The 20,811-nt window shown below is 36.3% G+C and overlaps 1 protein-coding gene across 2 annotated transcripts in view; it reads right to left on the bottom strand.

Annotated features, from left to right (window-relative positions):
* PCDH11X (protocadherin 11 X-linked) overlaps positions 1-20,811 on the bottom strand; it is a 447,910-nt gene that overhangs the window by 129,007 nt on the left and 298,092 nt on the right. For both annotated transcript variants that reach the window (XM_015860405.3, XM_085544582.1), the window contains one exon: positions 958-1,156. In XM_015860405.3, coding sequence (XP_015715891.1) covers positions 958-1,156 — 199 coding nt within the window. The remainder of the gene's footprint in view (positions 1-957; positions 1,157-20,811) is intronic.

Genomic DNA, 20,811 nt, shown 5'->3' on the forward strand with positions numbered 1-20,811 from the left:
GATTTCCAAAAGCCAGGATGGTTCTGTCAGAGGCAGCTTTGAGTCAGAGGTAATGCTCTCTGTTGGATGTTGTGTTCACCACTGCTGAGAAATACTTCACCGAGCTATTTCAACTACCTTGGACTTGCTAATTCATCCTTCAAAAATAAAGCAGCTGTAATACACCTTTTGGGTCAAGTTTTGCCCAGAACAGATGTATTTCCAAATCACTTGTTAGGTCTCTAACAAGGCCTTAGAGGCTTCCATACTTACAGGTGTCTTTTTTGTCAATGGCACAGTTCAATTTAATCTAGATAAAGAGTCCCTGGATAATTATTGGTTGCCCAAAGTGCACTAGAGTTTCTACAAGGTCAAGGCAGAGAAAGCAACACCAGTATCTGAGCAAACCTTGTTTTTTCCTGTTTTCAATGTCACAATAAGCTAGTGATAACAGCTGAATTAAGTCATATGGCAGACTTCTTTGAGATATTTATTACATATCATAGTTACTCTCAAAAGAGAAATCAAGAAACCCTTATTTCTGAAGACTGCTGTGCCATCCAAAAGTTCTTCCTGTAAAAGCAAGCTAGTGTCTGCAGTAATATTGGACATGAAACTATACAAGAGAGCATAAACTCCCTCACAATAGCGTTTTCAACGGCACACAACTGAACAAGCAAGTGTTAACATCTTCAGATAGTGCCTATGTTTACAGCACCTCCAATTTACAAAAATATCAGGCAATATATAAACTCTTTTTTATATATATATACAATATATATATATATATATATATATATATATAGCTTAAAACTATTTCTTTCCAAGTGAACAAACTAATCCGGCATTGTTAGTAATACAGGCCTTTCTGGCTATGTTCAAACCAACACTCACTTTTTGATCACTGCCTCAAAAAGAAGCTGTCTTTTGCTATTAAAGGGATTTAATGACCAAACATGACCAAAGTTTGTCACTTACTGGACTCGGGGTCCGAGTTTCCATCTCCTTCCGTCCGGCTGTTGGGTGATGCTTGCTCGTAGTACTCCTCTTGAGGGAAGCCGAGGGGCAGCGGGTGTGATGTGCTGGCACCACTGCTGGGCTCGTGGTCTCCAAGTCCACTGTCACTGCAGCTTTCCTGGGAGCCATCTGGTAGGTGAAACGTGACACGGCGCTGAGGCTACGAGGAAGGAAGAAAATTATATGGTTTCCACTACGGTATCAGTAATTGCTTAATGCAACCAATTTAGGAAATATATTATTTCAGTTATCTGCTGAAGACGCATTATCTACAGTTCTGCACAATTTCAGGCTTTCGTGAACAGGCAGCCTGCTTTCAAACCCGCTTCACCTGACAGCACTGCTTTTTTCTACTTTTTAGAAAAGTAAGCCCTGATGCAAAATGAAAGACACCACAAACTAAAGAGATTCTGTCAGACTTCACAAGTCTTTGGATGCCTTTTGTGTATTGACTTGGAGATTTCAATCAGTTTTTGAGGCTCAATTTATTTCACTGCTCAGTTTTCTAGTTTTCAGAAAACATTTTCTTTCCCATTAGAAGCTACTTCACACTTTTGGGCCTAAAGAAATGTGACACACTTCTAGTGTTGTATTCTTCCAAGTCAAAGAAAGAACAAACAATAAGATGCCTTATGTATTGAAAACAATTTTAATAGATTTTGCACATCCATTAAACTAATGAATTGAAAGCAGATTCCACTACTCTGCTTCAGACATTTCATTACAACCCTTTGATTTCCATTATACCACAGATCTGTGTCTCAACAGTAAAAGAATGGAAGCTGGGAAACAGAGGAAGGAGCACAGCTAGTGGCTTGAAGGAAGGGCCAGGCAAATAAAAGACTTCATGTATTAAGCACGGGACAACATATTCATTTTTTACTGAAATGTAAATTCATCACAGTATCGAAAGAAAATGTAGAAGCAAAAAATAAGCACTTCTGCTAGCAGGGTCTTGACAACTTGCAACACTATTATAAAAGAAAACCACAAAAATATCCAAACAACTTGAAATGCTCTTAATTTCATAATAAAAAACTTAATTTCCATGGCAAATAATCAAAATTTCATCTAAAGGCAAAGTAAACCTGTCCAATTCCAGAATTGCTGAAGATAGTATATTTCTTGCAATGATGAAAAAAAATGAAATAGTATACACTACCCTGAGGTATGTGGTCACTTATAGGTCACAGTGTTGAATGCAATGAAGTACATGAAATCATTGCTACAAAGTGAAGTTCCTCTTTTTTCTTTTTCCAAAATACCTTCCCCTGTGACATTACTATGTATGCCCAGAGACAGCTGCTGCACAGTGTGGTACAGCCAAGATCAGCTTCACTTACGCAGTTCTTCAAAGACGTGAGTCAAAACTGTTCTTAGGAGTTACCAATAAGAATTCAGTGCTTTCCCAGAAAACCTGTTAAGTGCTTCACCATTGCTAATGGATAGATTTTCTTCTCATGTCAGATCAGACTCTTCCTTGTTACAAAATAAATCACTGCTACCATCTCATTCATCATGCCCTGCTTATCCCCACTCATTTTTCTGGTATTTGGCACTTTAGCCTATTTCAGAATAAACAGATCTTATTATTTCAATCTGTTTTCTGATATTTCTAACTGCTCTCTCTTGCACACATGCTCACACATGATTCCTCGTGTACTGCTTGAAACTTGTTACAGAAATTCAGTGGATGCATTCAAAGCACAGAAAAGAGATGAAGGATTATTTCACATCTCCTGTAGGTTCCACTGCCTCTTTGTCTTTTTTTTAACAGTAGATTCCCTTGCCAACTGATAACTCTGTCCCAAGTTAGGGTGAGGACTAGGGTTAGGGTCCAGCTCCATCTCTAATGGACCTTTTCCGGTTGTCTCCTTTCTGGTGTATGATTAATTTTGGCATTCTTTTTTTGCCATATGATTTCCTGGTCAATCAATTACACTGTATGTTCCAGTCCTGCTTTCTGTAGCAGGTCTGTGCATTTACCAAATTTCTAGTGTTAGATTTTCCCTCATTTGGCAGCTGAGGGAAACTGGAATAGATGAAGCCAAGAAATCTGGAAACCTGAGCACAGAACTATTCCTCATCACACAGGATGGAAAGGGGTAAGAAGATCAGTCCTGAGACCATAGGTGAAGTATTAGATCAAAATAAATTGGTGCCATCAGAATAATATTATTTAACTCTTTGCAAATAACTAGTTAATATATAACTTATGAAAGTTTATAACTTATAAAACTCACAAGAACAATACAAAACCTTGTATTGTTATATAATAATGTCCTATTCTACTTCTGTGAGGCAACTGCCTCTCAGAGGCCTATTCATGCCAGCAACGTGTCTACTAAAAAGCTAATGCTTTGTGGAGTTGATTAAGGAAAAATATCCCCGCAATGATCTAAATTTACCCCCTGCAAACAAAACTGCACCTGCCTTTATGTACATGTGAACCAATGCATGTGGGAATTGATCACACAGTTGCTTTTGTCTTAAGTGAGTCTGCTGTTAAAATATCTATGAGAAACCCAAGTGCCTCTCAAAGTACCACAAAAACTTCAGAACTGAAAATATTTTGTTGTATAAATTGAGATGTTAATTTGAGAAAGACGAAAAGCAGATGATTTAAAACAAACCAGAATCAACTAAAAGCTCATCACTTACCATCTGACAGTGTCCCTGCCTAAGTCTCACCTGACAACAATGAGACAGAGCAGAGCACTTCTGAAACAATTCATCAAGATGAAAAGAACATTTGTTTCTCTACTTAGAAGTGCTGCCATTCACTTAATTCACACAGACATTAGACAATGATCTGGAACAAGTCATTCTAATAAAACTTTGCCAAAAGCTGGGACTTATTGTCTGTCACATTTATTTTGGAAATTTCCTCCTTGAGGCATTAAAATTTCAATTGATAAGATTATAAAATATCCTCAGCCTCCAGCTGCTTTCTTATTTATTTCCAAAGGGAGTTAACACTGATAGCAATGGAATAACGAGGATTATGGTTTATTTTATTTATTTGAATGACAGTTACTATATTTTCTCCAAAAAAAGGGACAAATGCGAGCAAAACCTTTATGTATTCTCACTGCATTTTAAACGCTGAGGAACTTGTAATACAGTCAGACCAACTAGTTAAAAAGAGATAAGAAAAAAGTATCAAGAACTATATAATTTCTCTGGCACATTAAATGGTATTAAATTATTTTTATTGTTCTGAAAAGAAAATTTTGGTTCCGGAGACGTTATAAAGCCAGTCACAAGTTCTGTCAGAAGTCTCATATGGCATCCCAAAATGAAATGCATTTTGTAAAAGCAGCCTGTGTCTGGAGGGATCAAATTATCTCAGAAAACCTCAAACCTTTTACTCTCATTATTGAAATTTATATGAAGACTGATCAAAGCCCCAAACTATTATGTGTTCAATCTTTCACTACAATAATTAGGCTGTGGCAGAGGGAAGAATAAAAGATGAGTAAATAGCTTTGGATACTCTGAAGGGATGATTTCTGGAATTATACACCAGGGGTTAGCCAATTTATAATCAAAAACTGAAAAAAAGGTAATAGAAAAAGCAGCAGATATCAACTGAAGAACATTAAACTATTAACCTTATTATCTTCATTCATTGAAGCAAATTAATATCCTTTTAAAAGGAGATCATAAAGAAAAAAATTACTGTTTAGTTTATGTTGAATCAATTATATTATTTAGATGATAATTCTAATTTAAAATAGAATTTATTTAGGAGATGTTCTAAGGTAGCATAAAAATAAAAAGGACTACTTCATTTTTCTCCACTCATATGCAGGCAACGAATATGGAAGTACACAGAATATATATACTTTTAATATTAAAATATATTTTACTATTAGTATTCATTTCCTCTATTATTTACATCTTTTAAATGCTAGGAAAGCAGAAAATGGAAAACTTCAAATAACCTGACAACTGCCTTGAGTTATGACCACAACTTCTTGATGTTCTTAAAACAAAAGGTAACTTCCATTTCAAATCTTTATGCACTACTGCATTTTGTTCTATAACTGCTATATTTTGTTTCATATGCTTTGACAGAGTTGCATCAACGCTCTCTCCATCCACTTGTAGCACAGAGGCCATTCAACAGTAATTAAAATTAACAATTGATGAAGAAGATGTTACGAAACTGGAAATTCACAAATGTCTGACTGAGAACCTCAATGATGTATTTATTTTCATAATCTAATCCTACTTGTACAAGATTTTCCAGTATCATTTAGCAATTAAATTGATTTTTTTTTCTTCTCAACATAACAAAGAACTGAAAGAACAAATAAAACTGAAAATAACATTTAAAGCTTGTCAAACACTTTATTTTGCTTTTGAAAGGCGGTTATTGTATGCTAACTAGATGTCAGAATGAAAGCTGAAAGCATGCTTTTTAAAGTATAATACATGTGAGTCTTCAGTTTGACATGTGATTAAATAAAAATTACACACAAAAGTGGCACTAAAGCAGTGCTGTTGCTAAGGCTGAGAAATGGGAACTCTAAACTCTGATTTATTTATTTTTAGTATGTTCTTCACTTTCCAGGTTATCATGTTTGATATTGCTATCCCGCATTGTTTATTTCTAATAGTAAAAGCCATATTAGTTACTATAACGTAACAGATAATGTAGAAATATTTTTGTAACATTCCACATCACTTTTGACTGCTGACTCAACAGCATAGATCTCTCAGAAATATTGATCAGATGTTACTAGAATTGTGAATATTTATTTTAAAACAATAGTATTGCTTGCCTCCTACTCTCCTTGTGTTTTTACTGAAATAGAGCAGAATTTATACTATCATAAAATGCATGTAGCACTTTAGCTCTATTTTCATTCTGTTAATTTCAGTTGTGCTTCAGATAAATGTATTTCGTCTGTAGGTATAGATTTATGGAATAACAAATTTTGTTCAAATGAATTACTGACTGTGCCTATTTTTGCATCATGCCATTCAAGGCTAAGCCACTAAGTTCAAGCAGAATGGGTTATTAGAGCTTTAGAGACCTAGAAGAAATCTCAAGAACTTGATTCAATTTTCATGCATGATTTTCTCCTATTCAGTTTTTCATTTAGAGATCGAAACTTTCTATAGCAATACACATGGAGAGAACTTCACAGGCCATCATAAACATTCACTTGAAACTTTAAAATGTGCCTTCATAGTTTCTAACCAACAAATTGAGCTTTTTTAAATAGTGTTTCTCAGAAAAAGGGATTTATATCTAATTTTGCTTCTTTAAGTTGAAAGTGTACTGAAGTCAGGAGAAAAACAGATACAAACTAAGGCTTGCTGAAGCAGCATCATTGAATACTCTACAAGTGGTTGTGCATCAGTTCAGCTGTACTTCATTCTACAAAATAAACCAAAGTTCTGCTGAACTTATGCCTGCAGCATTGCATGGCATAAGTTATTGCTGAATATTACCAGGTAGTTTATATGTGATACGTACCTGATGCACAGTATTCATAGATGTAGTTGTAGAAGATGAATTCACTCGTTTAAGTTTTTTAAACAAATTAAAAATAAAAAGAAAACAAAAGAAAGAAGGAAAAAAAAAAAAAAAAAAAAGGTAAAAGTACTCTAATAGAGATCAAGTGGCAATATAGAATCATAGAATTACTCAGGTTGGAAAAGACCTCAAAGATCATCAAGTCCAACCACAGCCTAACAATAGTACCTAACAAACCTCTGCTAAATCATATCTTTGAGCACCACATCCAAACGGCACTTAAATACACGCAGGGATGGTGACTCAACCACCTCCCTGAGGAGCCTATTCCAGTGTTTAACTACCCTTTCTGTAAAGAAGTGTTTCTTGACGACCAATGTAAGTTTTGGAATCTAAAGATGTTGAGAATAAAGAGAAAGAAAGAAATCCATCTTCAATTTTTCTGGAAAACAGCCAAATATTTTTGATTCTGTAAGTTTTTAAAATACATTTCCAACAATTCTGACATCTTTCACAGTAGTCTTCAAAAGCCATGGGGACTCCTGCCACTCCTGGTCCCCAGGAGCAGCCAGCCCTTGCTGCACCCTGACAGTAAAATAGCAGGCTTTCTGACACATCTCTCTAACAAACCTCAACACAGAAGCTATCAAGAAAGCAATGGGCCTTTTCTAAATGGAGAAGGTAAGAAGTGCTTTGCAGTATCTGGTCTAGATCACTTCTATAGAAGTGATGCTTTGAAGGTGGCAGATTTTCCCCTACATCTATCATCACTGTTATGATCATGATGATATGTTATGGTACAAGAACACATGGCATTTCAGAGCGCTTTAACAACTGGAAAGTTATCTCAGTATATTTGTTACATTAGTATTTGTTATAGCAGTATGTCTATGATGTTTCATACAACTTATGAATTTTTGACTGGTATGTTTTGTTCTGCTTCAGTATTGTCATTATAAGTAGGATGGGTGCTATGGAATATATGCCACAGTGAGCACTTCGTTATTTCAAATGCCTAGAATATTCATTTTAATCTCAAGTTGTTTTAAAAAAATACATTACATTTTAATTGATTAAAGCCAGAAATCTCCAATTTTTATGGCTAAATGATCAGGTTGGAAATGAATAAATTTTTTAATTGTTTACAGTAGAATACATGAAATATTCAAAATTACTAAAATGAATTGAGCTACGTTCTACTAACATTCTTAAATGGATGTCTGAAATATGCATTTGTAAATGAATAAAGTGTTATGAATTTATGTGCTGTATTGTATCACTGATACTATTCTTTGCTCTTACATAGCTATGTCTCTGCAATTGTCCTTTCATATAATCAGAATAAATAACTGTCTTTCAGCATTCACCACTTGCATGATTTCAGTAAAACAAAATATACAGCCATTAGCCTTTCCCTGTTTCTTAAATCTTCCTGGTTCATTTTTACATTCACTGCAGCAATTCTTTGTGCCTGTTAAGACTACTTGTCTTTCTTCACACAGCAAAATACACAATGCAGCATATGTTAGTTTGCATAAAGAAATAATGCAGTCCTGGGCAGGGAGAAGAGAGAGGTTCTGGCTGAAGCCTGAGGAAAACCCTTTCTTTCTTCAGCAAGATGAAAGTGACCACCTGCAGCCCAAGAGCATGTAACCCACCTGTGCCTGTGGCTGCTATGCCTGCAGCTGTTCTTGCTCAGCACCAGCCCTGCCTCTAGACAGGAGGCTTGTCATCTTACAACATAACCAGAGAGTAGCTATGGAAAGCAGCTTTAAGTCTGGGCCTGGTTTTGTGATGTTCAGATGTCCCTCACCACAGGCCTGGTTTTGTAACACTCAGAGCTGTGGGTTGCTTTTCTAGACGATAGTGTTACTGGCCTGAGTGGAAAAAAAAACACAATGTGAACTAAAGCCATACAAAGTAATGTGTAAGAAAACAGAAGTGACTAGAGAAGTCCAGAGAAATATTCTAAAACAAAAAACATAACATCCCAAGGAGAAGTAGTAGAGCAATGCACACGTACAAGGACTATGCAGCTGTGGAACATGGTTGAAGCCAGGCCGTCCTCACAGACCAGCAGGCTGCTGCCCACACAGAGCAGCAGCACTGAGCACACCACTGTGTTTTACTTCAGAGCAAGGTAGTTCCAACCATTTACAGGATAATAACAAAAATAACATTACTGGCATACTCATAAATCAAACAGTCCTGAGGAATGGTATCCAAAGAACCGAGAAATGGAAACGGGTCCAGAAATGGAAAGAAGGACAAGAGCACAACAACAAACGCAACTTCTGAAACTCCTTGAGTGCATGCAGCAGCTACTTCTATTTCCTCACATGACACAACAAAAGATTTATACTTCTACCATCTTTACTTCAAAATTATTCAAATTTAATGTAAATCTTAGTAAGATCAAAAGGTAAATAACCAGAGGTAAATAAATGCTCTACTCAACTTGCTAAACTTGGAGTACCATGGCCAGTTCTAGGGTTCCTTTCAACCTTAAGCAGTCTGAGATTCTGCAATGTCGTGAAAATACTCTCCATACAATCCCTACAGAACACACAACCAATAAACTGACAATACTCTAAAAACTGTCACAGCACAGAGATGATCAAGAAAGGTAAATGCCTGCTCCAGGCAGCTCAGAAAAGCACAGTGATCTTTCCTTGCAGCATAAAGCCATTTAAAAACAGACGTAAGGCTCTGGGCCTACACTATGTTCATACTGCTTCGGAGAAGGAAGTGAGATTGCTGAGAACAAAAGAGCACTCTCAAAGAAACCAGCAAGAAAAGAGGGCTTGTGGCAGGGGGAAAGTAATAGGATTAATATCAGCAGGGCTTGCATAAAAGTCATGTGGGCAGTGGGTGAACAAAGTGGGGACAGGCATTTCCTGAATACACGCTCCATATACATGCAGACAAAACCCTGTATCAGTAACACTACTGAATTCTCATGTAACTGCCCTGTTAGCTCTCCCTGAAGCTATCACTATACATGAATTCACTAGAATAAAGTAGTCATTAATTCTACTCCTCAAGATATTTCATATTTTCATTGGCATACAGTATGTCTGTGCTTTGCACAAAACAAACTTGCACTTCACCGGTTTTCCAGGCAAAATGTTTAAATACAAACTTGCAGGACTAGTTATGTTTCTTTGCCTACTGTTTGGAATGAATTTGACAGTTGGTTTTTTTTTTGGGTTTTTTTTGGTTTTTTTGTTTGTTTGTTTGTTTGTTTGTCAATTCAGGCATATTGTATTCAGAAGAAAGCTACCGTGTTAATATCCTGTTCTGCAAGTCACCAACTAAATGAGTAAGCAATAGAAAAAAAAAAATCCATAACATGTAATTAGCATTATCCTTTTGATTTTTCCTTTCCTTCACAGAAGTCATTAATAACTTTTAGTAGGTAAAATTGAAGCTAGGAACCCTCCTACACGTTAGGTATATTCTACCTTTGCACAAAATAAATTCTTTTGATGTACAGGAAATCTTATTAATAGATTCACCAGAAAACAAGCATGTAAGCTGGCAAAGGCAATTGCAAGAGGTAAAATGAATGTAAATGACAGATGAAAGAAAATTTCCATGCCGTTCAGATCAATATAAACAAACGTAGTGCGACAACCACAGCACAAAGTGAATTCGTCATATTTGTTTTTTGGATTATTTGTCCTGTTCCATATGCACCCTCTTGTTTTCCTGAGCTATGTTCTACCTTCACACAATTGACACTACATTAAGATGCACTCCTGCAGGGATTTTTTTTCTTCCCTTATGTAGCTAAATTGAAGTTTTTTAGAACACTCAGATGGGTTGGGGTGGGTGGGGATGGAAGTGTAGAGAATAGCTTTCTGCTTCTCTGTACTGCCATTCGGAAAGCCTGTAATTGCAGCACTTAATAACTATCTAAATTCTTAAGCCAGAATTAATTACCCTGGCTATTATAGCAGATGTATGGATCATATACTGGGTATGAAGGAGAGAATGTGTGACAGAACATTTCGTTGTACTCAGCGCATGCAGTGGGTGTGCAGGCTTCTCCACGTGGATTTTTCCCAGTATGATCATCAGCTATCTACAGAATCAGCCTTGTTCATTTAGTACCTTTTATTGTTGCCTAATTAAACACTTTCAGGACAGTCCATTACATTGGGGACTAATCATCACTATAAAATAAACCTTAATTTATTTAAAATCAGATCAGTTCTTGATGAAAAATAAAAAGAATGTAAATGTTTGTTGTTAAACAATTCCCATTGAAACAGATTTTGAAACATACAGCCAGAAATCAAGACATTTCATCAAGGTGAATTCTGCTGTCACTTGGCAGGCTTACATAGTATTGAGAAATCAAAAATATCTGTAGCTACTGTTAAAGCTATTTGTTCACATTATTTAAAAATCCCTTTCCACAGAAGCTGGGCAAATAGGAAGGTGTAATGGGGAGAGGAATAATTGCTGTGGAACTGATGCTGCAGTCAATTACACAGTAGAAATAATATATGTACTGTATAACATATGTAAACATTTCGAGATAGATAACAAAAAACACACCAACAGATAAACATGGTAATTATAAGGGGGGACTGAAAACTCCAGGAGACAAAGCTTTACTCAGAAAACTTGATTCAGGCCTTTGTGCGAACACAAACTATAGTAACTTTGATCACATTCACTATATTAAAAACAAAAAAACACAATTCCCTCCCCCCAAAAGTAATGCCTATCTAAGATTAAACAGAATAATTTTAGAATGTGGAGGAAGTTTCACTGATAGAATAAACTTCAACAGCACTGCTTTGGTTTCACGGTAGTTTATCAGGGGAATCAGAAATGCTGAAACAGAACAACTTTTGCTCTAAATTCAAAAGCCTTGTGCTATGAAGATGTCAGTAGCTAAAGCACATGCAGGGATATACTTACTGGAGAAATGTACAATCACATCTCAAAATAACACAATCAAAACTGAGCATTGGTTTCAGCCAGGCTTCACATAGGAAGGTGGCAAGATACTAAGTGCCATCAGTAACACTACAACTGAAGTGATCAAGTCCCCTTCAGCTACTTATATAGAGTTGCCCTCTAGACTTCAAATGATGATATGTTCATTTATTTCATTAAAAAATATAAAAATAAAAAAAATAAATAAAATAAAATAAAATAAAAAAATAATGAGTAATGCCAAGAGATTCTTGGGGAGGGAGCTATAATTTCCTCTCATGTTGTATGTCCTTGTGTTGGCTCACTCTAAACCCTGCCAACAAATTCGCTTTCTGTAACAGTTTACAACCCTGCCTCAAAAGATAAGCCCCATTTTCTCCACAGTTAAAGACTATAAATCCACTCTTGGTACAGACTACAGTCAAATTCCCCACTGAGTCCCTAGGGACTCATAGTAGAAAGAGAAGACAAACAACAGCTACAAGAAGATGACTTCCTAGCTTCAATCAATAATTTGCTTGTCGCTCCAAAAGTGCATCGCTGCATCAGCATAACTTTACAAAGTTCCCTATCAGTGATGCACTCTACACTTACTAGGTAGACATTAAGCATTTTAGCATCCCACGGGTTTTGCATTTCAGTAAATCTCCTTCTCTCAGTGGCACAAATATATGATAAATGCCACAGACCGACAATAGAAGTTAGAAATTTGAATAACAGTCTATAGTGTAACATTACTTTGCACACATACATCATCCTTTATTCCAATGAGCTTCAGAAAAATGAATTCAGTTTCAAAATAACAGAACAGAAAACATAGTTATTAAACAGTTTTCAAATCAACAAACCAACGCACAAAGAGCAATGCCCTGTTGATTCTTGAGACTGAAGGTTAAAGTTAAAGTCAATGGCAGAAACAAGAAATGAAATGAGGAATCATGGACACTGCAATACAAGACATAATTACATTTTATGTTCCTTATCTACTATGCCTACACAGAGAAATAGCTTGCCTTTCTCAAACTATATATTAAAGAAAAATTATTTACCTGATGTAAAATACAACAATATACTACTTTACTGCCTAGAGAACTATGGATGCTTGTTTTGTAAGAATAATGCACAAAAACACATGCACAGAAAGCATTTCTTTTAAATGTATCAAAGCCAGAGGACTCTCCACAAACTCAAAAATATAGAACTGTTTTTTGATCAGTCTGGCCAATATGTACACATATTCACTGAAGCAAGTGCTAATGCAATCTGCTTCAATGAAGCTATATGGATTTAAAAAAAACTGCTATCAGCAGTACCTCCTAACCTAAACCTCTCTGTACAAGTGAGAGAGCAGTAATGAATGCTCAAGACTGGAAGTCTGGTGAATGCAGATGTGTTCTGCCAAATATTGCATCCATGAATAACAGACCAGTTCATTAATGGAAGTCCTCCAATTAGAGCCAATAAACTCAAAGCTAGAAAAGGACTGCCTTGACAAGTAAAGTTTCTGTTAGAAGCTCTATAGTTCATGAAGTTTAAGATTGAGCCATTATAATTATCTGATATCTCTTGAAAACATGGCTAGAGTTTGTTTTGAAGCTGCACCTGCCAGCGGTGCTCCAGGCACTGTGAGCCACTCATTCCAGAACCGTTAGAGCACTGAGGAGAGCTCTGAGCACAGAGACTGAACTCAGTCTCATATGACATCTCAGCAGTATACTGAAGAATTTAAATTAGAAGCTTGGGTGCTCCTTTCACTGTTTAGTCTTACAGTCTGCTCACTCAGACATTATAAAAATGCTTCCGGGTAGTACCATCACACCCTAGACAGAAGCTTTACCTATGTGTAGCAGTTTATCTCCCTCCAAATAAATACAGAGTGAAATAAATGATAAAAAAAGTCTCAATAAGATCCATATTGATAAACTAAGACATGAAAGATACACAAGAGAGCTAAGCCTTGAGTTCTGACATGCTGTCACCAAGATAAACCAGATATCCTCAGAGGAAAAGCAGGTGCTGCTTTGAACAGTACATTTCCCTTCACAAAGGAAACATTAGCAGACAAATATTCAATGATTTTCCTACAACACTCTTGCAAGTCAAGACTGACACAATCTGTACCAAAATACTAGAAGAAAAAAACAGTCTATGAAAAATGACCACAGTATTTTTTTTCAGTATTAAATGAACGCTAAAATATTTTAGTGTTAATCATTTTGGAAACTCAGGCAGAAAATCTACACAGCTCCATGCCCCCTGCAACACTGTTTCATCTAATTTTAAGGTTCCAGGAACACAGTTGCATTCAGCAGGAGGTCAGAAAGTAACAATCAAGCACTGGACTTTTTTTTTTTTTTTCCTGTGTTTTTTGTTTGTTTCTTTTTCTCCTTTAGTTTAAGCTCACCAAAATGGAATCAAGCAAAATAAAATTATCTGACCCTATGACAATGCATCCAAAGTGAGTAAACAATATCGAGCTTCTGAGTGAAACTGAAACAAAACTCAGGAACAAGAAGCTCTGAAAATCCAAAGTGCAAAGCATATTTCATCCTGTCTTAATCCCACTTAAATAAATTAAAAGAAGACAAGCAAATAAATATTTTGTTAAATATTCTAAATCCACATTACTCTCTTTGGACTGTGTTTTGCCATCAGGAAAAAATTCCAGAGGTTGTTACTCTTCATCTCAGTACTTAGAATCAACTCTTTGAAGCAGGCTCCCAGCTGCTGACAGCTAAGCACAGAGTTAGAGCACAACTGTGCCATTAGTTCTCTAGTCATATGTAAACCCAGTAAATCTCTACAGACAGATCACACAATATCTTTCAACACTGGAATTGTGGCTCTAATCTGGCATATAGAACACTATTTGCTACAGAAGCACACTCACTCACCCTTGGGTATTTTGTAAGAAAGACAGCATTTTTACTGTGTATGAAAGAATCAAAGATGCTGAAGCGCTGTTACCATAAAAGAGTAGCTAGAAGGCTGGAGCTCCAGCAGGACACCAGGAGGGCAGAACATCCCTGATGCGTGTCACATGGGAGATCCTCAGTTTCTTTGTTTACAAGACCTGGATTACACCCGGAGATATTTTTAAGTTGCTACTCTAAAACCAAGCATATTCCTCTACCTTTCCCAGGAGGAGGAAGGTGTGAAGAAAGGCAACTGCATGCCAACAATGACTGCAGCAGAAAGAGAAAATATGTCATTCCTAAACAATGTGTATATATTTATCTATTACTGGTTGGGTGATTTTTGGCAAGAGAACAAATGACAAAGTAAAAATAGGGGAAGCATAACACAATTTTAACTTACACCTGGAAGTTGCTTCAAGTTCAAAGCAATTTTTATCTTCCCTGATTTGGTGATATCTAGTAACATTGTGGTGCATCCTTATGAATAAAAAGTATTGCAGACATTCTGTTTGTGCTTAAAATATACCTGTATAATTTTCCTGTCAAAATGACTAAACTGTGGAACAGGCTATGTATGCTTAGGTAGATGGAATCACAGAATGATTTACAATAACTAATGGAAATGTAGACTGGACTACTATTAAAAAATCATGCTTTTGAAAGAAACAAACAACAAATTACTTTTTCTTCAAAGAAAGGAAAGCTTTTCAGGGTGACTAGAAGAAGAATGAGCTATGTATTAATGCATTTAGTTCTCTTTCAAAGAGTAGGCAAACCCAAAAACTACTGAGCTCAAAGTTGCTCAGAAGTAGTTAGCTTCTCCTTCTCATTGCTTAGTCATATATAGGTTGCTCACAGTCTGAACCAAACCTGAAATCAATGTAGTGACTTGTCTATTGCCCTGCCATATATCTTAAATTAAGCATTTTCATTATGTAATCTCCTTAGTACTTGAAGAACTGATCTGAGTGCTAAGTGCTAATGAGAGGTCAGCAGTAATTCTGCAAATAATAATCTGTAACTGAACTACAGCCTCTCTTTTGCATTCATTATTTATTATATAGTATGACTCAAATAAAAGCATTGTGAAGAAAGGACAACTCACTTCAGACAGCACTTAAATGGATAATTTAACCTTAGTACAGAATCAAGTATTACACTCTAAAGTCAAGTACAAAAATTCACATACTGACCTTTGCCAAAGCAAAGCTGGTGTGACAGCTCTACTTGTACAAGCACATAAAAACAGCATCAGGAAGAGCTACGCTAACTCAGGAAGACAGACAGATGAAGATTTTAGGGGAAGGCTAAGAGATTAACCTGCCCCACACCACCCCTCAAAAAAAGGCCTTCCAGGATATTAAGACTCCTTTAATCTTCTGAAAAGACTAATTGTATTATGTAGGTATACATCATATGTATGTGTTTTGCTAGAGAAATGCACACATAAGAGAGACCATCCACAGATTCCAAACCAGAGTGAGATTCATCAGGAAAGCAATTTTATATATGATTTGATTAGCAATCAAACAAGAGGTGGAAAAAAAATGAGTGTTGAAAATCATGGGAGGAGTGAACATCATTACTTGGAATGGTTATTGCAAATTTCTGAGAGCTCAGACTTTTCTCTTGGTGTCCTCAATACCCAGCATCTCTGCCAGACACAGCCCTATCCCCTCTGCCTGAAATTCAGAATCTAAAAACTCAGGGGGAATATATTTCATTATCTTTCATCCTCACTATTTGTTAAGGGAGATCAAGCATCATTTTCCAGCATTCAGATACCTCACAGAAGCCTTTAGGTACCTTTTAGGAGTCATAGACAGATAAAGAAAATAAGCATAGTCCCAGAGTACGGATAACACAGGAGTAGGAGATCTAGGTAGAAATCTGGGTAGACTGGGTAGAAGGAACTGTGAGAGCAACAAGGTTAAGTTTGAAACAGGTAAGTGTGAAAAAAGCAGTTATAGCTTTTTATTTCTCTGTGGCAAAAGAAATAGTTAAGGGTTTAGTTTACAGTTCATGGAGAATAAACTAGCAGGAAAATGACTTTCTTGGTTATGTAGCCCTGTAGCCCAGTATATATAGCACTGCCTTTGCTTGGAACAGGCCACAGGGTGCTGATCTGCAGCACAGACCTTGGGTGCTCTCAGGCTCTGCCTGGTCTTTTCTAGGCCATGCAGAGATCTCCTCTTCTTCTTAGCTTGCTTTGCTTTCAGCAGCTGCAAGCATCAGAAAAGCAAACAATTGTTTTTGTACCTCTAGTACAGTGAACTATCTGTTGTTTTTTATATACACATATAAACATAAACCATGAAACTAATAGACAGCAATAACATGCTGCTACTCTAGTTAAAGTGATCTACAACCGTAGACAAAATGCAGCATAGGGGAATATAGGCATAGGATTACAGTAGTGGCCTTAAAGTACTGGCACACAATGATACAGTAGGCTAAACAGCTAAACTGACAGGGTTTGGTGTTTTTTTTTTTTTGCTGTTTTTTGTTTTTTTGCCTTCCATAGGATCAGAACTGCAAAACTGTTGGAGAAGTCAAGCAACCTGCCTTGTGATTCAGCTGCAATAAACTGGTAACAGTTACATCATACAAGACTATGTAGAGGAAACCAGGAGAGATGCTTATTCGCTTGAGAGGTTATAAAATCTGTGACCAAACCCTCCATCAATTCTGTTTTCAGAAAATGGAATGAAGAGACTGAATTGAGAAACTGGTAAAGAACAGTATTGATCTAATTCCTTACAAAGTTAATTAGTGCTGTTCCTTCTTCCTAAATAGCTTGTACTTAGCATCTTCCCAGATTAACTAAAATATTATGTATTTTGAGATGATAATATGCAATTCTAAATGACTGTTTAGCTTCAGAAAAGAAAAAAAATGAGACTGCAATAACAAGAAAACACACTAGCATCTCACTACAATGAATATTCTATATGGATGCAAATGTAATTAGAAAAGCAAAAAATAATAGTCGCTGAGCTGATACTTGTACAAGCATAATTATATTTTTGTATTTTAGTACATCAAGACCTTTACACCGATTAGTTATTCATCTCTCATTTTCAAAGGTGGGCTCAAAAGCTCACTCTAAAACAGTAATGGCTTCCTTAGAGCCAATCACCAAGCAAAATTTTTGTGGCTTACTCTGCAGAAAAGCCACACAGAATTTTGAAAATCAATAGTGTAACTGAGGTGAGATGAAAAGCAGCTCATACTCACTATGGAAATAAACTCTGAGTTCTTAACAGATACCTCAGAAAACTAGAAAAAAAAAATCATTTTTGAACTGTTTTAATGAAAATTAATTTGGATGGCTGATAGTCAAAACTTTTGGCAAACAGTTCACTGAAGTTCAAATCATCTCTTCGTTTGTTAGAGGATGCTCCAAAAGCAATACCTTCAAATCTAGCACATGGCCAAAAAGTTATAATTAGCTGTGATGAAAAAGGGAGTTAAGCCCTTAATCAATACCCTTTCAAGCATCCTGACAGACTAGAGGAAAAGAGGTGGTACAACTAACAAGATGAAACACCAGCAGAGTTCCATGACCAAAGCACTGTGCAGCAATCAAGGGGGAATCATTTCAACGCTTTAAGCTATAGGGAAGACCTCATCAGAGCAATCTTGAGTTCATTCCTTTTTTGTTTCTGTAATAAGAACAGAGACACCTGTGTCTAGGATTTTCATTACCTTCTACTTCTACACTACTTAAGTTAACACCAAGAAAGTTGAAAAGCTACTTGAAAATTTCATTTCCTTTGTGAAAATTGGTAGCTTCTGTGGGAAAACTGTAAGAGAATGCAGATATAATTACAGGGTACAGGAAATAGAAAGAACAAAACCTGTCTTCATTCCCAATTAATACCCTAACACACATAAACCACACCAGCTCAGCACATCTTCACTGGGCCACATCTTCCTTAGATGACTGAAAAAAGGAGTGGGATGAGCTCGACATGCTTGCAAGACAGAACCCAATCTTCAGCACGCATTGATAGTTAAGGCAGACAGGTATCTTTTCAAAACCAGACTTTCTTACATTGGTCTTTTAGATAAAAAGCAAATAAATTTATTTTTGAGCAAACACGAGACGGAAATACAAATTATAATGAAAGGGCTGATAGAAAGTTGAAACCTAGAAACACAATTGGATATCCATTCTTGACCTACCCACCATTTCTTTTAATAGCAACACAAACACTGGAGTGCTGTAAGAGATGCCACTTTTCTGGCATTGTAGACAGGACACACAAAGAGAACTCCCTTCACACGTAGGAATATTCCTCTTTTTGCTACTTCTTTTCCCCCTACTTTTAACAAATGGTCACCATAAGAGGAGATAATCAAAATACTTTTCCCCGTTAATACCAGGGCTGAAATGCAACTGAACTGTTTAATATCCTGTCATATGAGGACCAGAACCTTAGTACTTACTATGCATGGAGGTGAATTCAGTAACAATGCGAATGAAATGTCTGCATACCTGCTGTAACATTTTATGAGCATGAGTCCAAGTGTTACACCAACTCAGAATCAGTATGACGAGGGAACAACTTTGCCATCTTCTCTAGTACTTTTACTCACTAGTAACCCTGAATGCAAAAGTCTGGAAATTGACTTTTAATTCCATGCAAATAGAAATAATGATTCTGGATACTATCTCGTGGTACAGGATCTTTACCATGCTCTTCCTCTTTGCAGATCTATTTTGCCTGGAAGGTAAGAAATTTGGAGCATTTAACTAAGTGGGCAATCAGACATTTCTAGTGATGACAACAACTGAGCATCTGAGTAATTCACAAGCTGACATTTGTCTGCAGGAAATACTTAACAGGTAATTCAGAATAGGAAAATTGTAATGATGAAAGCTTGCAAATGAGCAGAAAAAGACATGAAATTTGTCAAGTAGATTTGCTCATTAAGCTGAGTTCTGTTAGGTTAACTTTGGAATGTTCTTTCTGTCGATGTATGCCAATGCATGACTGTCTGCATGCGCTCACTAGAGCTTGGTTTTTGTTTCAGCTGTTTGTTGTCTGAGTAATTACAATTTGTTGTTTGTGTGAGGTGGTGACAAAGTAATAAACTGTCTTTTTGGAAACGGTCTGATATGTGTTGAAAGATGACTAAGATGACTATGTGATCCTGCAGGTTCTGTGTCATAGCTATGCATGCTGCACTTGTCCCATTATTCCCACCCATTTGCTTTGACACAAGTAGTTACTAAGAAAACAGACAGCAAGTCAGTCCATATAGTGACAGCAAAACACAGCGGTCTGAAAGAAAATCTATTTTTGGGAAGACAAAGTGTTATGAGATTACAAGTTAAAACACAGATATGCTTTGTTTTTGTAGGACCTGATCCAAAGTTTTTACCAAGGACACCAGGATGGAGAACACAAACATCATTGCCCACCGATCAGGGATCTTCCTACCTTTCTGTAACAGCATTTAATAACCTTTCCTCAACTGACATCAGAAAATGCTCCATTAGTACTCTGAGTAGAAAAAGTATACTTTGTTGTAGCTAATTGGTAAGTAATCATAAGAAAGGTAAACACCGTTTGAAACAATATATCTGATTGCAAACATTTTTACAAAGAAAAAAGAACAACTTTCTGTTCACCCTCAAAATAGCAACCAGAGTTCATGGAATGCTGTTTTGAAAAACATATATGTAATACATTTTGATTTTCAGAAAACTATAATTAAGAAACTAATGCCTGACAAGTAGTAGAAAAATATTATTACCAATTGTTCTTTCCTTTTTTATGTCATCCCTTTTAAATTTGCTCTCAGGTTTCATTCCCAAAAACATCATCAACATTGTAAAACAAATCCCCAATGTTCCTTCACAGAAACTGATTTCATCTAAGAAAGAGAAGAACATTCTTGTGTTTGTTCTCTTTTGTCATGGGGCTCAGAATGGTGGTCACAGTCAAAAAGTCCTTCATTTCCTCCAGAGCTTCTCATTTTGCTGTACAGCACAACAGTTCCCACACAAGACCTTAAATTTAGGAGCAGGCTCAAGTGGACTGCCTTTATTTATTTATTTGTAACTGAAGTGAATGCTGCACTTCATCCATCAAAATATCTGAAATATGTATGAGTCAAATTTTGCTATAAACTAAGCTATTTTCTTCAAGGAGATAGATGCTCAGAATAGAAATACATAAAAGTACAGCTGAGCAGCAAAAGATGGTATGGAACTCATGCCAAATGTCATTCAAGGAAGTATTCCTGCTCAACAATAATGCAAACTATGCAAATAAAAAGAGAATCATACAGCCTCCCCAATAAGAAAAGGAATAATAACACCGAGAACTCATAAGACCACTGCTTTACTTTCCAGTTTCCAGCTGAGCAGGCTCTTGCTGCACTTCTTGTCATTGTAGCTTGTTAGCATCCCTGTTAAACAGGAAATTAATGTGAGCTATG

Source organism: Coturnix japonica, chromosome 4, assembly GCF_054131305.1.
Source record: "Coturnix japonica strain WE chromosome 4, WE-NBRP24, whole genome shotgun sequence".
In the NCBI taxonomy this organism is placed as follows: Eukaryota; Metazoa; Chordata; class Aves; order Galliformes; family Phasianidae; genus Coturnix; species Coturnix japonica.